The 20721-nt window shown below is 40.4% G+C and overlaps 2 protein-coding genes across 8 annotated transcripts in view; one reads left to right on the top strand and one right to left on the bottom strand.

Moving 5' to 3' along the window:
- The window catches only part of NDUFAF2 (NADH:ubiquinone oxidoreductase complex assembly factor 2), a 54153-nt gene extending 34173 nt beyond the window's left edge, over positions 1–19980 (bottom strand). The window contains exon 1 of one of the 2 annotated variants that reach the window (XM_028748281.2): positions 19704–19980. In XM_028748281.2, the coding sequence (XP_028604114.2) occupies positions 19704–19944 (241 nt within the window). In that variant the 5' untranslated portion in view covers positions 19945–19980. Of the gene's footprint in view, positions 1–19699 lie in introns of both variants that reach the window. The other variant, XM_028748282.2, reaches the window with a different exon arrangement.
- A 99-nt stretch (positions 19981–20079) lies between these two features.
- Positions 20080–20721, top strand: part of ERCC8 (ERCC excision repair 8, CSA ubiquitin ligase complex subunit) — a 37846-nt gene continuing 37204 nt past the window's right edge. For 3 of the 6 annotated variants that reach the window (XR_003708808.2, XM_028748275.2, XM_028748273.2), the window contains exon 1: positions 20080–20275. Coding sequence is in view for 3 of the 6 variants with exons in the window: in XM_028748275.2 (XP_028604108.2) it covers positions 20199–20275 (77 nt within the window). In the remaining 3 variants the exon portion in view is untranslated. The remainder of the gene's footprint in view (positions 20276–20721) is intronic. The other 3 variants (XR_013394702.1, XM_028748272.2, XM_028748276.2) reach the window with 3 other exon arrangements.

Raw genomic sequence — 20721 nt, forward strand, 5'->3', positions numbered from 1 at the left:
CCCCTTTGAACCCCCAACTCCCATTGTATGGCCCTGTGAAGTATCCACTCAGTCACTCACACACACGCTTCGTGGGTTTCCTTGCCCAGATGGAGTCGCCTCACTGGGAACCGAAGTACTACCCACTCCACACTCAGGTCAGCTACAGATTGCTCTGTACTTTCTCACACATACAATGCGCAAGATACTTCACCACACTCTACCTCCCATTCTTCCCTTTCCCCCCACCAGACCACCATCTGATATACCCAACCACCTAGCGTACTCAGTTCCCACTTACTGAGACGCAGAAGTTTGATCAAGACTTCTCTTCCTCCCAATTAATTGGAGGGCCAAAAATCCCTTTGTGCACTTACCCCTTGGTTGGTTCCGTTTCCCCCCGGTCCGTCGCTGCCAGTGAGCAGGGTATCAGACAGACGAGACTTCTGCGTTCCCCTGGAAAAAATTTTTCCATGTGCGCTGGGTAGGCAGTTTAGAGATCCTCTCTCTTGTACCCTGCTCAGTAGAGCGAAGGGGCTGCGTTCCAGCAGACCACTTATCCGAGTCACAGGAGCACCATAAAATGTAGCACCCTGCTTGTGGTTAACGCTTAGCTGGAATGAAATATTCAACGCAGCAATAGAGAAATTAAAATAATAATTTATTTGTCAGACAAATAAATGAGAGGCACAGTGGTATATGGTTACCAAGCTCTGGCCTGGCCTCCTGCCATTATGGCCAGCACTTATATTCCCTTAATCCAGCCCCCTTTGCTCCTCCTTGGCTGCATCTGTCCAATCAGCCTGGTTGGATTTCCTATTGGCTGCCTGCTATATCCAATCACAAAAGATACACCCACATCCTCCTGTCCTTATATGGAGCACAAAGAGCTATATATTGTTACATCTATAAATGACAAATAAGTAGTAATATATCTTACATGTGTCTCAACAAGGAATATTAATTACCAGCTCACCTCTTGCCCTCTTCGCCCTATTGCCTTCTAAAACAAATGGTTAATCTTAAATTTTTATCTTAAACATATGTCAAGGATCTTGAGTTTCACATCAACATTGAAAGATCTCCTTCATTTGAGAGTTTCTAAACAAATGTCTGACAGCCATATATCAGGACTGCTTGGATGGCTGCTTGGATGGCGTCTTCTTGTCTGACAGGGGGCTGGGCTCAATGGCCCCTGTGGTCTATTCCAACTCTAGGACTCTATGAAATAAGAATCTAACATCTAAATTTGTTACTTTCTAAATCCTTTGCATAGTTACATTTAAGCCAATATATTTAAGCTAATATATTTCATACATTATCATAGGTAACCTTTTAAAAGAATAAAGCTTCTCAAAATAGAAAGGAAGGAACTCAGTAAAAAACAGGTTTTAAAAGGAACCCCTTCAGTTTACCCCCCCTTCAGCCATCTGCTCTCCTCTTTAGCTGTTCCCAATATTTATTACCCTTAAACTCTCTCAGTTTAAGAAAGAAACTGCCTTTAAAAAGACTTCCCAAAAATGCTTTCTTTCTGCCAGCCAGATGCTTCTCCATTTGGTCTTTAACCTTGGAAAGAAGATCTAGCTCATTTTACTGGGAGGCACATTGGTATAATTTTACTATTTACTCATTCCTAATTATATTTATCTCTGCCTTTGTTATCTTCTGTAACATGTAGGATCAGTGTCCGTTCTCAGCCTGTAATTTCAGCTTTTACGACTTTGAGAATTGTTTTCTGCTATCAATCAAGGGGCCCCTTGTCTAGGAAGAAAACACTGTCAGTGTTTTCTTAAGCAGCTAGCCTTCTTGCCTGGCGTGAAACTTTTAAGAATCTAAGCCCTCTTTAATATACAAGCCTTGATCAAACATTAATAAAATGCAGGCTTATGCCTGATGCCTCAATAGAACCCTACTAAAAGTCAAAGTGGAGAATCTCTGTACGAGAGTCAGGAAAACAAGCCTTATGAGGAACAGTTGAGGGAGCTGGGGATGTTTAGCCTGGATAAGAGGAGAGTTAGAGGAGACAAGAGAGACATCTTCAAATATCAAAGGGCTGTCACATGGAAGACAGAACAAGCTTGTTTTCTCCTGCTCCGGAGGCAGAGGTGTACCTAGGGTCCCTTGTGCCCTTGACAAAGTGTGTGTGTGTGTGTGTGTGTGTGTGTAGAAAATGAGAATGGGGTGAGGTGAGGGAGGCTGTAGTCAAGAGCAGAGTTAAAGAGTTATTGTTGCATATACTTTGGTACACAGGCCACTTCTGACCTCAATGGTATCCCGATTAAGGAAATATACTATCTTTAGGAGCCACCAAAACATACACAAGGAAATGTTTATCAGTTCCATGAACCATGGTTTTCTTACGCCCTGTGTGGGTAATTATCAAATCTTTTGGACCACTTTGAACAACAGCTGCAAGAGAAGAAGAACACAGGTGGTGTCTCTGTCAAGACAGCAGAAAGTGGACCTGTTCTTTCTGCTCCCTTATCTCAATAATGCATGAATTACTTCATTGTCTTGGATTTATTCTGAAGGTGAACAGACTGAATACTGGCAAGACTTTCAGATCAAGTGCTGGAAAACCCGATCAAGGATTGGACTAGACGGCTTTGAAGACTCCTCCAATTTAGTGGTTTGATGATTGATCTTCCTCAAAAAGAAAACCTGAAGGTCAGTTGCCCCTCCTACAAACTCTGATGGGAGAATACTTGCTGCAGTGTTTAAAAAGAGATCAAGCCCCACACTTAACATAGAAGCCTTAAGGAGTCTTGTATATTGCTGCATGAGGCAGAGTCAATCTGGGAGTTCCTCTTTCTCTGAATGTACTCCTGCCTTGCGATTTCATAATTCTCTGGGGTGCTTCTTCCTCGAAAGGACATATGATATCCTACCACTTCTTAGAACTTCTGGGAACTCATCATATACAAATAAACCTGAAATCTTTCTGACAGAGGCATATATATCCTCCTTGGTAAGAAGTCACAAGTATAATATAGGTAGTAGCAGAAAGCGGGGGTGGGGGGGTTAAGCATAGCACCCATACCCCTTCAGCTTAGTTAAGATTTTTAAAAATGCATGGACTGAATTTAGTCTCATTTCATACAATAAATCTTGGGACACACTCATATTCTTACTTATCTGGGAAGAATCCCAATTCAATTCAATGGGCCTTACCTCTGAGTAGATGTGCCTAGGATTGCACTGTTAAATGGGGTTAATTCAAGTATTTAATCCTCTTCAGAGTTGTAAATCTATATGTGCAACTTGAGATGAAAATCATAACCATTTAATAACCTACAGTTCTTTCTTTGTGCATAATATTTGCAGATTTATGTATATGTGAGCACACCTGTAAGATGAGAGAGGGTGAATTAAAATATAAGAAAAATATATTAAATAGATCACCCAGTAGACAACTTGACAGTTATTTATTTCTTTTCCAAAAGCAAATCAATATTGGCATTTCCTTCAGTCTTACCCCACTAGTACTTTCAACCTCATCTTGAAATCGATGCAAGTTTCTCCTAGTATACTTTTCTATTCAATCCACCTCCTATGCATTTAAATTTCTTACTGTTCTTTAGAAAACACCTTGTTCAGATTAATAATTCTTATTTCATAGACATTATATGTGGGGCTTCATAAAGGTTACCATTCATACAGGCGTTGCAGGTTACATATCAGAAGTGGTTCTGGGTAGCCAACGTTAGGGAAGAACACACCACTCTATTGATTTACGGGAGCATCAGAGCATGATATGTTCTGCAGCCTGAATCTGATCCCTTGCAGTGCTTTGTCAGCAGCTGTGGATTTTTGAATAATCATAGGCTCTCAGAACAAAGATCCATTTTGACTATGTACTGTAATAGGAGATAGCAATAAAAAAGGTATAGCCTAAACATAAAATTGGAAACACAATTAAGTCAGCAAATTTTACCAAAGAAGCTATACTCCTTACATGTTTAGAAAGTGGCCAGAGTGAGAGAGGACACAAAACTAGTGCACTAACACTCTACTTCAGTAGACTAAAAGAAAATCTATGTTACAAGTAACAACATAAAAAGCAAAGTAAAATCTGATAGAAAAGAGCCGAATCCCTGAATGAGACAAAGGACCAAATACATATTACATTACTCACACCTCTTCAAAAGCATGCTGAAACTGGCTTATTTTGAAGACAAGGTAGGTATGGCTCTATGAAAATCTGTGCATCTCCTATTTAAAAATGCCACCCCAGAACCATTTGACCATGCACCATATTTGCAATAAACACCTTTGGGAACAAATAGAAGATCGGGCAGAGGGTGATTGAGACGGAAACTGGTGCAAACCCCTGGTTCAGATCTTAAGCACACTTAACATGATGCAACATACAGTTTGGTCCAAAGACAAATGAAACAGAAATGGTTCACAGCTCCACCCAAGACTCGTCTTCCCAACTCTACCATGTTTCACAATAAACTTCACCCTAATACTGTACTCCATATTATTTCCATGCACCTCACTTTCTCAAGGGCACAACTGCCCTCTTTTTCTATTCCAATTATAAAGCGTTCAATCTCTCCTTCCAGCTAATACCCATTTACTGTTGACTGAAACCCAGCTTTTCAAGCTAGAACTCTCATGAGAGGAAAGCCGTCTCTGCAGACAGTTTCCTGCTGCTATTTTGCAAATCTGGCAAACCGACCATGGTCCAATCATTTGGTACTATAGTTCACACCTTTGTGCTTGCTTCTGTGATAGGAATTTTGAGGTCTAGATATATGGTAATGTTCATAACTGAACGTACATAGATCAAGCACAGGAAGACTGACCTGAAGCCATTTTTTGATTCCTAAACTGAGCAAATGTTTCTCTGCATGGTCAAAGTGGAAAAACCTCCCCACTGTCTTTTCCTTCAAAAATCCTGTCTTAAGGGTATGTCTGTGTTTGAATAAGGGTGTGAGCCTTATCATTACAAAAGAATGGCCAAGCTACCAAGGAAATCCAATCAAGTAACCTGCCAGACAGGAAATAAACAAGGACAAGAGAAAAACAACATTTAAATTTCTGTGATGTAGGTGGGATACGAGGGGTGGTCTTAGGTTACACACCTTCTGTGATGTATGCATGATGTTTCTGGGGGTGGTCTTGATCTACAGGATGGGAATTTCAAGTCTTTATAAGCCCTTGCACAGCATTTTTGTGGGTCCTCCTCCTCTCCTGCGTGTGGGGGGAGCACCCTGTTGCAACAGATCAATAAAGATCAAGCTTACTAGCTGCTTTGCTTCTCAATATTCTCTGGCTGGCCTCTGTTATTTTCTCCTACCAATAGGGAACCTATGTAAGGACTCTATATGGGCTCTTGGATACCCCATAAGGGAAAAGGGCATATTTTTATTTACAACACTCCTCTAAGCCAAAGTGTGTGACATATTGAGGAATGTGAGCAAAATTAGATAAAGCAATGGCCTCTGCAAAAAAAGAGTTGTTTTGGGATTGAAGAGCTCCATTCTTGTGAAGAAGGCTCACAAACAGTATACTGCCTCTGCCTGAGAAAATATTTTATTTGCATAAGCTATAAAAACTAGAAAAAGGGACATTTGAGTATTAAAAGTTCTTGGCAAGCAAATGTATTTGCAAACAAATATGTATTCACTAATAAAAGTTGTTACCACTGGTGAGGCAACAAAGCCTTTGTTGGAGTGCTTGGTAGCCCCTGTGAATACATGAAGCATGCCTTCCCATACTTAACTCTTCCCAAATACATTACTTTCTCACTAGCAATAAAGTTACTGGTTAATTTGGCCTTGACCCTTCACTATGTAGATATTTCCATTTCCTAAGTAATTGCTTTTCTTTTTTTCAGTGGAATGCTTTTTCTTTCAGTTCTCTCTCAAGAGCCCTCAAACATCTTTGAATGGTGTTATTAACATTCTTCTCCTCAAATACTTATTTGAAGAATCTGCTAAATGCCATTCAGCATTTCAGTGTTGGTGTTTTACTAGTTACCCATGGTCACTCTTTTTCTAGATTTCCAATATAGCATTGTGGTGGTGATGTTTTTTGTTTTTCAACAGTCTGTAAACATATCTCTCTTTCTCTCTCACACACCACTTCTTTACATTGTCTCCCACATCAATTTTCAATAGCACTGCACATTTCTTTACATTTTACTCATCATTCTCAAGAGTTCTTAGCAGCTTTCAGTCATCTTTAACAATGCATCACTCATCTCCACTGGATGAATCCAAGGCTCAGAATCATATATTTCCCTTTTTATAATGTATTCTCTCTTTATATTTGAGTACGCTTTCCTTTCTTATGCCTCTTGTTCACCAGCATTCAAGGGGTCATTTTGTACATTCAGTTTTCCCTGATTTTTGCTAAGTGAATAGCTTTGGCACACATACAGAAGGGAGAAAATTCTGTGTGAACCACAATTGCACATGTGTGTTGTAAAGGTGAACTCTCCACTAGATAGAAACTATATTTCAATTTCATTTACCACCCTAATATGGCCAAACCACTAATCAGGACTACTGTTTTAACTATCTTTTTTAGATAAAAGGTCCTGCCTCCTTTCACGTGCAAAAGGTTACATTCCTCTGATTCTAAGATGAGCAATGTGTGGTCCATCAAGCTTGATTTTATTACAGCTCCTTATTTTCATACAGACTTAATTCACAGTGTTGCAATATCACTGAAAATGGCCTGAATAATTCAAAAAGGACTAACATATACTGCAAATATAAATTATGAACAATTAAAATATTCTGCATTTGTCAAACAATGGAAGCTGAGAGAAATACTACATTCACATAGGGAAGGATATCAGTCTTTAATAGTTTAACCAGCAAGTTAACAACCATGCTAGGACTATAGAAGAAAAGACAAGTGGCCATCTAGAGCAGGCTTCCTCAAACTCAGCCCTCCAGAAGTTTTTGGCCTACAACTCCCATGATCCCTAGCTAGCAGGACCAGTGGTCAGGGATGATGGGAATTGTAGTCTCAAAACATCTGGAGGGCCGAGTATGAGGAAGCCTGATCTATTAAAATAGCTATCCATGGGTTGATAGGTCACTGAGATGTTGCAAAAAAGACTCTAAAAGATAGGGGAGAAACAGTGCTATTTTAGACAGTTTTTGATCCTTTTCTGCATGCAAATAAGAATTGTAGGGGAAAAGCAGAGTAGAAGTTGAGAAACAGAAAGATTAAGCTGTCAATTTAAAATATGATAATGCACATTCATCCACGTGACAGATGAACAGATGGATTTTTTTATTTCATTTTGGAAAAAATGGACCAACACTTAAATGCAACTATCCCCCTTTTGTAAGGAAGCAAATGCCTCACTCAAGAAACAAATGTGGAATGCTTAACATAACATGGAACTCTGTGATTAAAATTAATGTTACTGTACAAATGTAATACTAGTATACAAATGAATGATAGAATAATAGGCAATTGTGAATAGCCTTGGCAAAAGCAAACTGCAGGAATAATGTAAACACAGTCATCTCAGGAAGCAAATAAAATCCAGATGTGATAATATCTAAGTTTTTTAGGTTGACAGGCATAAAGGTATCATACACTTGCATGCATGTTTTATGAGGTCTGGCTATTTCTATTTTTCCAGTCTTCCCAGAACAATTTTCTTCTGGATATTCCACTTGCCAATTCCACTACCTGACTTGAATGCAGACTTTTATCATCTCTAGCACTGGCTAACATAATTCAGTTTTCAAGTATATTCCATCAGGCTAAAGTAGAAGGACTGATGGGACTGCAGGGCCTTGCCATTGGCTAAGCTAAGCTAACAGTGACTCCTGGATCCTCCTTTATTTACAGTGAGGGGGGAAAGTATTTGATCCCCTGCTAAATTTGCCCGTTTGCCCTCTGACGAAGAAATGACCAGTCCATAATTTTAATGGTAAGTTTATTGTAGCTGTGAGAGACAGAATAACAACAGGAAAACCCCCCAGAAACCCAGAAGACAAAAGTCAGAGAGTGATGTGCATTATAATGAGTGAAATAAGTATTTGATCCCTTTGCAAAAGATGACTTAGTACTTGGTGGCAAAACCCTTGTTGGCAATTACAGAGGCCAGACATTTCTTGTAGGTGGCCACCAGGTTTGCACACATCTCAGGACGTATTTTGTCCCACTCCTCTTTGTAGATCCTCTTAAAGTCAGTAAGATTTCAAGGCTGATGTGTAACTACTCAAACCTTCAGCTCCCTCCACAGATTTTCAAGGGGATTAAGGTCTGGAAACTGGCCAGGACCTTAATGTGCGTCTTCTTGAGCCACTCCTTTGTTGCCTTGGCCGTGTGTTTTGGGTCATTGTCATGCTGGAATACCCATCCCTGACCCATTTTCAGGGAAGGAGGTGCTCACCCAAGATTTTACGACACATGATCCCTTCCATCGTCCCTTCGATGCTGTGAAGATGTCCTGTCCCTTAGCAGAAAAACACCCGCAAAGCACAATATGTCCCCCTCCATGTTTGACTGTGGGGATGGTGTTCTTGGGGCCGTAGGCAGCATTCCTCCTCCTCCAAACATGGCGAGTTGAGTTGATGCTAAAGAGCTCAATTTTGGTCTCATCTGACCACAACACTTTCACCCAGTTCTCTTCTGGGTCATTCAGATGTGCACTGGCAAACTGCAGATGGGCCTGTACATGTGCTGTCTTGAGGAAGGGGACCTTGCAGGCTCTGCAAGATCACAGTCCTTCAAGGCGTAGTGTGTTACCAACTATTTTCTATGGTCTTGGTGGCTAATTTGTGTACAGGTGTCTTTTGTACAGGTACTGTAATGAGCTGGGATTACAGGTAAGACCTCTCCCTTACAGCAGGTGCTTCTAATCTCAGCTCAATACATACCGTGAAGATACCAGGTAGCCTGACATCTGGCTGGTTGATAGGGGATCAAATATTTATTTCACTCATTATAATGCACATCAATCTCTGACTTTTGCCTTCTGGGTTTCTGGGGGCTTTCCTGTTGTTATTCTGTCTCTCACAGCTACAATAAAGGTAAAGGGTAACGGGACCCCTGACCATTAGGTCCAGTCGTGGCCGACTCTGGGGTTGCGGTGCTCATCTCACTTTATTGGCCAAGGGAGCCGGCGTACAGCTTCCAGGTCATGTGGCCAGCATGACTAAGCCGCTTCTGGCGAACCAGAGCAGTGAACGGAAATGCCGTTTACCTTCCTGCCGGAGTGGTACCTATTTATCTACTTGCACTTTGACGTGCTTTCGAACTGCTAGGTTGGCAGGAGCAGGGACCGAGCAACGGGAGCTCACCCCGTCGCAGGGATTCAAACCACCTACCTTCTGATCAGCAAGTCCTAGGCTCTGTGGTTTAACCCAGGACCGGTCATTTCTTCATCAGAGGGCAAACGGGCAAATTTAGCAGGGGATCAAATACTTTCCCCCCTCACTGTACACAAGTATTTCTAACCCGACAATTCATTCAAAAAATATCATGGTGATATACATGATGAAATTATAAAATACAGTAAAAATGACCAACACTTAAGTCAAATTCTTGAACTGTTTCTAACCCAGCTGGAACTTTGTAACTAAAATATAACACCCGTTGGTTTGATTTTCCTCCTCTTTCCCAACCCCTTTCCCCGTTGCGACCTGTCTTTTAGACTGTATGCCTAAGGGCAGGAGCTGTTTTATTAAACTGATATCTGCAAGTCATTCTGGGACCCTTTTTAATGGAAAAGCAGGTTAACAATGATTTAATAACAAACTGAAGCCTGCTGTACCATTTTAGCAACTTTATCCATCCAATTAACTAAACTTTCTTAGAAATTACACTTGTGTGAGAATTTTGTTTATAAGAACACTAGAGAATATTCAAACTGCCTTAACATGAAATATTAGCAAAGAAGCATCGGAGAAATAGCAGCATATAGTGTGTTCTAATTTCATATATTACTCCATAATTTAAACTATTAAAAAAAGATATTGATGACTTCCTTATCTTGCACAAGAATACAAAGTATCATATTTATACCAAACATGCTGAACATCAATCTCCTTCTCTCCTCAGCAACATAAAAATTACTCTAGGACACTTTCCATTTTTACTTAAAGTGCTATTATAAATGTGTTGTTCTTTTTAAGTGTAAGAGAATGGGGATTTAGAAATCATTTCTAATGTTTTCCCTGATTCCCATCAATGGAATCTGAATTACAAAAAGTGCCATTTGGCAAGCACTTAAAACTACACTTGAGTTTTGAAATAATTTATTTAAAACCTCCAAATAGTAAACACAGCTCATTAATACCAGCTGCACTGTGCCATTTTTGCTACAGATTATGCATGCATTCCAGAAACCATTTGAAATCCTGTCACTGCAAACAGGCCTTAGCAAGATAGAATATGCTGGATGTAAATCTTATCACATTTCAAGGCATCCCTGGGGCCAATAAAACAAAGAAATCCACCACATTACTATGTGCAACATCTATGGCAAAAATTCCTCAGTAACTAGAACACAGCATAGAACTGTACAGATGTCAATGAAACTTTCACAAAGAGACTATGTATCACTCACTGGCAGATGATAGTCAGGATTTGTTTCCAAACAAACCATTGGGATGCAAAGGAAGGGTAAATCAAAAAGAAACACCATTCCTGGTACCCAAATCCAACCTACCCTTTCCCATGCCTGGCTCTTCATATTACCAAGACACCTCTGAAGGACATACAAACATGAGAGCATCAGCTTCCTCCTTTCCCCTTGTGGCCCAAATGCACACAGAATTCCTGCGCCTGCTTCTTCATATATTAAAAATTGTGGCCAGTATTCTTAAAGTGGGCTTCGAAATAGGGATGGAGAACTGGCTCTCCAGCTGATGCTGGATTCCAGCTTCAATAGACTTCAGCCAACATGGCCTTTGGTCTGGGTTGATGAAGGAGTTGGAGGCCCAGCAACATCCCACATCCTTACTTAAAAATAAAAATGTAGGAGTCATCAAAACAACATCAGGAAATTATTTTCCTGAGGAAAACTTTTTTAAATTACCAATTTAGGATCTTAATATTAACTTGAATGGGTAACCATATTACAATAACATTCCAGAATACTAGGTGTATTTCATTAAAGAGGTGCAATACTGTTTTCAAGAGCTAAATATGCATTCTACTGGACTAATGAAATTACTTGGGCAAAAACTTAAAATCAAGGTTTAAATCCCTCTTTCTCCTCCACACTTTAAAATGATGTTGCTAGGTTTTGGAAACTAAGCAGTGTACAAATTTTTAAAATAAAACTGAACTAGATAAAGGAGAGTTATGACAGCAAAACACAACAACAATATTAGATTGCTTATTGCACCACAAAACAGATAATAAAGGGATCTGAAGTTTCAGAACCCAGAGGCAGATTATAGAAAAGGACAAAATGTAAAAAGAGTTAACTTATAAAACAAGATTATTGCATACCACCACTGACTTAAAAATAATTTATGAATTTTATTTGCACTGTTAGGAACTGAGATGATCCTATGAATACATTTAATCAGCATTTTTACAATACTATGTAATCAGAAGCTGACCCCCAGGTTCTCTGAAGGCAAAGTCCCATCACAGGAAAAACTGATTTTTGACCATTCTTTACACTGCAGATGAAACATCAGATTTTTATTGGACTATTAAAAGCTGCCCAGTGAAGAGTTCTCATGAAATCAAAGTATTATATTACACTAATTTAGCCACTATTAGCACAGATTTGCCTATGATGGGGGGGGATGACAAAAGCATAGAGCAGATGTGTGGCTCTACAAGAGGTCAACTTAAAGTAAAAATATTTTTAAAAATAATAGAGTGATCATATATACTGAAGTTAAAATACAAGAAATATTTCCATGAAATAGAATCTAACAAAACAGCCAGCTTGTTTTGACCCAGGAACAAGTTATCAAAATTTGTTAGGCATCAATGTTAACAGTATATCAAAATGAGTGGTGGCAGCTCATACTCTTAAAGAGCTATTTTTAAGGCTCTATATGCATTCCTATGAGAATGATGTGAGGCAATTTTTGTTTCCAATTTTGAATTTTAATAGCTGCTATGACTACGGTGCTATTTTTTCCCTAACAATGGAAGTCAGGCTGAAGGGAGGGGAAGTCTTGCTACAGAGAGATACCTATTTTACTGTTCTTTTCCAAAAAACACACCCTCATGGAACTTTTTTTTTAAAAAAACCATTTAGATATAGCACATTATCTGTCCACAAATACTAGATGGTGGTCAACAGGAGTACAATTTTAGTACTCTGCCAATGCACATTTCTGCTAAAACAAAATTCTTATTTTTCTATTTGCAATGGGAAAATGGTAGTAGTGCTTGGATCTGTAAGTGAAATCTAAATTTATGATCAAATTATTTAAAATAAAAAAGAGATGCCATGAGACAAGAGGATAAAGGAAGTACAAATTACAGAAACACGTGCCCCTTGAAGAATAAGGCATTGCTATAATGACCTTATGAACATCACTCTATCATGATTCATTATTCAAATTTTTACTTTATTGTGTTAGTGTTTTAGCCAATTTGTCACAAGGATAATACTGGTATTATTACCACTCTCTTGTGTTTTGTAGTTTGACTGTTTCTATTCCTTGATGCAATTCTGTATACTTGAGCAAGATTCCTGCACTGCAGGGGGTTGGGCTAGATGATCCTCATGGTCCTTTCCAACTCTACAATTCTATGATTCTACACTGTTATTGTGATTATGATGTGACACTTTAAATTGTTGCTGTTCTTAATGTAAAATCACTTTGAGATATTTTATGGGAAGTGATTCATAAAGAAATAAGTATTTGTACTGTTCCAAATCTAGAGCATCTCTCTTTAAAATGGAACAGGGCAGGAGAAATGGCCTATCTCTCAATATTGTTTGCCAAGAGTGCACGGACAAGCCATCAATCTAAAGCTTTTTGAATCAATGCTGCCGCCGTCTGGCCACACTTAAATTCTACAAGTTTGTGTTTTATCAAAGAATACAGTAGTTTCCCACAAACCATGCCACTGTAGTATTTATACAAATTGTATACAGTATCTGTGTAGTCGTCGTCCCCCCATTCTGAGGTACAAAGTATCTAATCAATACTGCATACAATGTATACATTAATATAAATCTACAGCATTGTTTAAAAAGAATGAAAAGAAACAATGGGATGAAAGACAGGAGACGAGAAAAATCAGTTTTATCAGCGACTAGACAATGAATGTACTAATAATTGATAGTTTCGTAAAAACATCCACCCTTATAGCTTAAAAATTGCAAACAAGTAGTTGACGCTTTTATAAACAGACCCTGCCTTCCTTAATCTAGCCAAGTAGCTGCTTATTCAGATAACAACTCTAATTACTCCAAATAGATTCTGTAGTGAAAGCAAAAAATCATTACAGATGGTGCATCAGTTCTTAGGACCCTATCAGCACATAGAAAAAAGACAACCTGTACAGTCCTCCTGTCATTTCATCTTCCTCTTCTATTACAGTATCACAACTGTACTCTAGAAAACTTTTAACTTCGTTGTTTATATGCCATTATCAGTATGACATGGGCAATTAGGGACAACCCCTTCTGCTCAGAACCCTGTTTCAAAAATATTGCCCAAAGTTATTAAGGCATTGATTAGATTCATACAACATTACTGTATTTTTCATAAGGATATTCAAAAGGAAACCAACTAGGACTAAAGCAAAACCTATAGTTCTAAGGGTTTAGTACTCCCTCTGCTGGTTCAATTACCATTTTTTCCAAAGATGAAGACTGGAAACAAAGAAACTCAGAATTGGTATGCAACATGCCATTTCCGCTGTATGTTTCAAGAGCATGAAAATATGATATATAAAAAACAGAAGATAATGGCTAAATAACTAATTCTAGTTGCATAATTGACTTCTGCTTGTACAATAGAATTTCCGCTTCATCTCCTTCCCCTGCAACATCTGTGATGCTCCCCTAAATCTGTGTCAGCAGGTCTCACAGCCCTCTGCAGTCTCTTTGGGGAACACATTGGGGGAAGAGGTGAACAGAAATTCCCTACCTTTTCCTTCTACCCACAAGGAAATGGAGCCGGCATTGCTCCATAAAAAGACTACATCCTGTTGGAGAATGAATCTTTGAAACTGGTCCCAGGGTGCACTATAACTGACAAACTGGATGACTCTATACTTGGTCACAGTCACTCATCATGTGCTAACACCAACTTAACTTGCTTCAGCCTTTGATTTACCCACCTGGCCTCAGAAACTAAGGTGAAGTTTAAAAACAGTACTTTGATCATCTCAATGAAACTACTGATTTATTACTTATCTTTGCTTTAAAATCCTACTCTTTTATGACAAACCATACCCAGGGCAACAAAACATCCTAGTAGGGAGTGCAGGGGCTCAAATTAAACAAATGTAAATATAAAATGGGGACGCGGGTGGCGCTGTAGGTTAAAGCCTCAGCGCCTAGGACTTGCCGATCGAAAGGTCGGCAGTTCGAATCCCCGCAGTGGGGTGCGCTCCCGTTGCTCAGTCCCAGCGCCTGCCAACCTAGCAGTTCGAAAGCACCCCCGGGTGCAAGTAGATAAATAGGGACCGCTTACTAGCGGGAAGGTAAACGCCGTTTCTGTGTGCTGCGCTGGCTCGCCAGATGCAGCTTGTCACGCTGGCCACGTGACCCGGAAGTGTCTGCGGACAGCGCTGGCTCCCGGCCTATAGAGTGAGATGAGCGCACAACCCTAGAGTCTGGCAAGACTGGCCCGTACGGGCAGGGGTACCTTTACCTTACTTAAATATAAAATAATTAGCTTTGTTTGGGTGTATCCACAGAGTACCAAACAATAGCTAGATGTGCATGTTTGTAACTAACATGATTATTTGTTACTAATAAACTTGCCTCTGATCTTAAGTAACCTTTATATTCCAAGCAACCCCGTGTGTCTTTAGGTAACTTTCAAAACTTTAAAAATGATTAATATTACTTTGCTTTTTTCTGTTCAAATAAATATAGCTGCAAGCTAAGCTTTGTTTAGCTGACCCAATAAGCCACAAAATCGTTTAAGCTAAGGGTTCATGTTATATCTTATTTAATTCCTTGAATCATATTTAAAAAAAACTAATTGTGTCACCGTGAAAGAGATAATAAAAAATGTTATGAAGTAGACCAAATGACGTTTCTCTTTGTCAGTCAGGATAGTTCAGTCAAGATTAAAATGCACGTCACAGAAAGGAGAGAGGGAAGTGTGAGAACCTGAAACTTGAGCATCCTCATCTTTGTATGAGGTGAGCCTGACTCTTACCAAATGGATACAAACTGAGGTTCCAAATATTTGAAGTTTTGTGATCTTAGTACATATTTATGATGGTGAGAATAAGCATCTTCCAAATTAACTCATTTAAGACCATACGCTGTCATATTTTTTGCCATTTTTATATTGTAATATTATGTTGTGAACCACCCTGAGAACTACGGATGAAGGGTGGTATACAAATGTCTATTTATTATTATTATTATTCCTGCTTGGTTGCTCTTCATTGGCCAACTTCCGTTTATAAGCGCAAGAACCTTTTAGGTGTCTTGTTTGCAGCCGCCAAAAACGTAATCTGGATATAGGTTATTCTAGGCAGTCAGAAAAACAAACAATGGTGTTTAAAGGTTGGGAACATTTATATTATTTGAAACTTGACATTTCAAATGAAGAACTCGAAGAATGGTGCCAGCTAATAACTTATTTAGAAAAATCCTGCTCGATCTTGTCTAACCAAGTGATGGTATTCATATATAAACTTGCACTGATTCTTTGTTCAAAGGATGACAATGAAATGAGATTTGTTGCAAACCAGTGATGATTCCCCTCCACCACTTTCATTCTCTTAAAGCTGCCATACTGAATATGTGTTTTATTGATTAATATTGTACTACTATCTCAAAACTTTTAAAAAAAGTTTTAAAAACATATTTACAATATGCATTAGAGGATATGTGCTAGATATTAAATGTCTAGCATGTTTTATGCTGCAGCATAATTTTTCATTATTACTATTACAAACCATTTTTGTATTCATATTACCAAATAGGAAGAGTTATTTCACACTGAATGCATGTTGTAATAAAATGCATAAACTGTACAAGGAACTTGTTTTGTAATTACTGAGATATGAATAGCTTGAAAATCAATATAGGCTGGTATAGCAAGGGCAATTCATCATGTAGCAAAGCTATGGTGAAGCCCTGACAGTGTTATACAGTAAAAAAATAAATGTATTACACAGATAAATCTACCCTTTTTAGTGAAATACTTGACTGAGATACTAAAAATGAGTCATCAATCATGGTTGCTTAAGTGTCCAATCCCACCTTCCAGCTCATCCAGTTTCAAGAGTGGCAACTCAGAAGTCATCTCAGAGTAAATGACTTAGCCTGGATGTTTCTCTCGGGACAAGCATGATGGAATTGTATTATTTAATCACTGTCAAACTAATCTTTTAACAAGTTTAACGTGCTAAAAAATCTGAGAATACGCAGTCATACAGACATAGTTGGGAACAGGTAATGCTGAGACAAGTTACAATCCTATGTAGGGTCCTTTCACGCAGACATTCAGGTCTCCAACTACGTGTAAACTCAACAGGAAGCTGCGGTAAAGCACAGCAACCCAAGCGGTATACCAGTATAATATTTATTTAAATTAAACCCTTCTATTCTGCTTTTCAGGCAAGACTATCTCTCAAAGCAGTTTACAACCAAACATACAAACACAACACATTTAATACATTTAAAATATCCAATGATCTCTAAAAATATAAAAACAGCATAAGAAAAAAGTGGCAGATTGAAAACTACAATCTGGTAACCATCATCCTATATTAAAAGACAAAAGAATGAAATGAATCTTTCAGGCCTATTCAAAAGACACAAGAGATGAAGCTGGCCTGATATGGCTGACAATTAAATTCCATAATTGGGTGGCCTTTGCAGAAAAGACCCTGTTCTTGTGCCCATGTGCACAATATACTTCATATTTTCAAGGGTAAACTCAAAATATCATAGATGTACAAAGATCTAGAATTTCAGTGCTAATTTCTAAAATGTGATTATTAATCATTTATTTCTATACGACTTCATGGAAAAAGAGCCTCATCGTTCAAGATACATAAAGAAATCTAACAATGGGCTGGCAAGTGGCAGCTTCTGTACTAAAACTGTCTCTCTCCAAATCCCAATCTGTAAATTACTGATTGGAACTTTAGCTCAAATGTGACCTTCCAGTAAAGCTACTTTCTGATCAGAGAGCATAGCTCTCTTGGCAACTAGAAAAAATAACAGCATAAAGAATTTTATTTTAACTATACTAGGGTCACGGTAGATAAAAATAGATTTTTAAAATGTAAATACAAAGGGTTGTATTCAACTAAGTAGAACTGAGTAGAACTAATGTTGAATACAAACCTAAGTTTCACTTACAGAATAACTTGGTTAATATCTTAATGAAATTAGTGCAGTCTACCAGATACATGGTAAAATGGATGAGGTAAAATAGCTGAGCTTGAATCCTGGCAAGACAGAGACACTGTGGTCGAGTGGTTCCAGTGCCTGAGAAAATCTTCAATTTCTTGTTCTGGATGGGGTTGTGCTCCTTCCCTAAAGAGGAAAGTGAGCAGTCTGTGGGTGTTTCTAGATCCAGTGTTTTCACTGGAGGCCCAGCTAGCTTCTGTGTCTAGAAACACCTAGTATTAGCTGTGACTAGTACAACAGCTACAACTGTTCCTGGACTGAGTGAGTTTGGCCACAGTAATTCATGCATTGGTTACTTCAAGAATGGATTACTTCAATATGCTCTATGTGGAACTTCCAAAATCTTCCAATTTTTAAAAATATATATATATAAACCAGTTACAGAGCTGGATTTTATCTTTGTCCTGCTCAGTCATGTAACCTAGCAATCCAGTGGAACTTATATCAACATAAAGGGTGGTGTAAGTCTGTTTGTTTTCCCTCTGATGAGCTTAGGCCAGCTCAGTCACTAGTAGGCTTGCTCCAAAATGGGATTGGATCTGGTGTAACTTTACACCATCTTGAGGAAAGCTGGTATAATTTATGCTGTTTTAAAACAACTGGAATGTTCCTTCAGTAGGGCAAGACTGCAGCATACCTCTTATTTGAAATCTAACACACACACAGAGTAAGCCAAGTATCAAAAACTTGGGAACACTGTACAGTACTAAGGCAGAAATTATATATATAGGCCCCAAAGTGACTTTGGACCATGCCTAAACAGTGAAGGAGATAAAATGTGCATGTGCTTTGGTCAAAATAAAGCCCTGTGCAATATAATGCGTGTTTACTCAAAAGTAAGTTCCACTTACTTTTAGGGACGCGGGTGGCGCTGTGGGTAAAACCTCAGTGCCTAGGACTTGCCGATCGTATGGTCGGCGGTTCGAATCCCCGCGGCGGGGTGCGCTCCCGTCGTTCGGTCCCAGCGCCTGCCAACCTAGCAGTTCGAAAGCACCCCCGGGTGCAAGTAGATAAATAGGGACCGCTTACCAGCGGGAAGGTAAACGGCATTCCGTGTGCTGCGCTGGCTCGCCAGATGCAGCTTGTCACGCTGGCCACGTGACCCGGAAGTGTCTGCGGACAGCGCTGGCTCCCGGCCTATAGAGTGAGATGAGCGCACAACCCTAGAGTCTGGCAAGACTGGCCCGTACGGGCAGGGGTACCTTTACCTTTACCTTTAAGTTCCACTGAGATCTATCAGACATACAGCCCGATCCTTGGGCATTTTTAATCAGAATAAAACTTGCAGGGTTTGATTAGACTTTCTTCCAGGTAAGCATGCAATCCTTAGGCTGCAACCCTAGCCTCACTTAACTAAGTCCCATTTAACAGAATACTATTTAAGTGTTGAGTGGACATGGCTGGGGCTTTAGTTATTCACAGAGTTTGTGTCAGCAGTTGGCATCCTTGAGCAGCTGTCAATGTCCCAGAGGCTCGCTAGCGATGCCTGCCTTGGAGATCTGGTACAGCATCAGACAGCTGAATGTAAAACTACCTTTTTAATTCCCCACAATTCCAACCAAGTATCGCTCTGGGGCACTGTGGGAAATAATAAGAATTAATAATAATTTATTATTTATACCCCGCCCATTTCCCCAGCCACTCTGGACAGCTCCCAACAAAATATTAAATATTAATTTATAAAGCGACAGTTCAATCCAGCTGCCTGCATCACTGCCAGCAAGCCCAGAGATCCCTAAAAATTTGCAGAGGATCCTGAAGTATGTAATAAGTTAGCTCTCAATGGTCTTCAGAGCCTTAATAGTAACAACAATAATAAAATTATTCTTTGTGCCCTGCCCATCTGGGTCGCCCCACCCACTCTGGGCAGCTTCCATCATATGCAGATTAATAATTCTACACACCATTCCTTGGGAGAAAGCCCAACTGAGCTAGCTTTTGATCACGCCCACTAAATGGAAGCCAAAGGCAGGAGTAGGGAACCTGTGGCCCTTCAGACGACGCCGGGCTCTCAACTCCCGCCAGGCTCCAGGGAGCGTGTGAGCGACCGAGAGGGCGGCCGTTATTCCAGCTCGGCCAGAGGGAACTTTGGATACGCCAAAACCTTCGGGCTCGTTTCTGAGGAGAGCGCGCGGCTCGTAAACATAACCCGGGTTTGACCTTCCGACCGACTCGCCCCGCCTCCTTCCCTCCCCTCACCTGCCCAGGTTTCGTGCTTCGGGACACGGTAGTACTTGTTGCCCTGGGGGTCTGCGCCGACATACTCTTTCGCTGGCCCCAAAACCCGGAGCTTCAGCGAGCGCAAGAGCCGCCAGACGCCGCTCATGCCTGTGGAAGAATAAGGCGCATGCGCGGTTCTCTCGAGTTCTCTTCCCCACACTGACAGGATTCAAACACGTGACGGTCGAGAGCCTCGAACCGTCGAGAAACCGTTTGAATGTCATGTCCGCTTCCCGCCGTTGACGCAGCTCAAGCTAAGCCCGACGCTGACTAGGGGTGTGGAGTGCGCGCGCGCCGACCCGCCTCCAAAACTCTGCGCATGGGCGCTGTGTTGCTCCCGTTCAGCACTGGCGACGAAAGACGACGTCTTAAATAACAAGCCCCCGCATTGGCTGAGGGGCTCTCACTCGGAGCCAATGAGCGCTAGATCGCTCCCACAACATGGCGGTGCCGTGGCTGCGGCTTATCACATTTCGTCATGTTGGGCTTTATTTCTGCCCGCCAAGCAGGCTTGGAAGACCCGCTGAGGCTTCGCCGGGCTGAGTCTACCAGGAGGTAAAGCAAGTCTCAGGGCAGGCCGGAGGCCTCGCCTGGCAGCTCTTTCTGGCTGTCTGGGTTCCTATGGCACCGAGAGCGGCAGAGAGTCTTGGGGTGCATTGGTGGCTAAGACATTTATGGCAGCAAAAGCTTTCGTGGACTGTGGTCCGTGTCATCAGATACATAAGGTGTTATCCTGAGTTATTTTATACACGCGCACACACACACACACACACACATGCGCGTGGTTTACAGGGGAGGGGGGTTGTACACGGTGAGGTGGAAGGAAAATGAAGTGCAGAAAAGTACAGGCAGGGCTAATTATAGTCTTTGAACCCTACTAATTCACAAAGCAATTCCTGATGTCACACACATCTGGGGAATCATGGTAATGTGTCACTTAGCTGGCCAGATCTCATTCAGAAGCTGTGTGGTATTGTGATTTGTGCCTGGGTTTGCATCCC

Source organism: Podarcis muralis, chromosome 11 (assembly GCF_964188315.1).
Source record: "Podarcis muralis chromosome 11, rPodMur119.hap1.1, whole genome shotgun sequence".
NCBI classification, from domain to species: Eukaryota; Metazoa; Chordata; class Lepidosauria; order Squamata; family Lacertidae; genus Podarcis; species Podarcis muralis.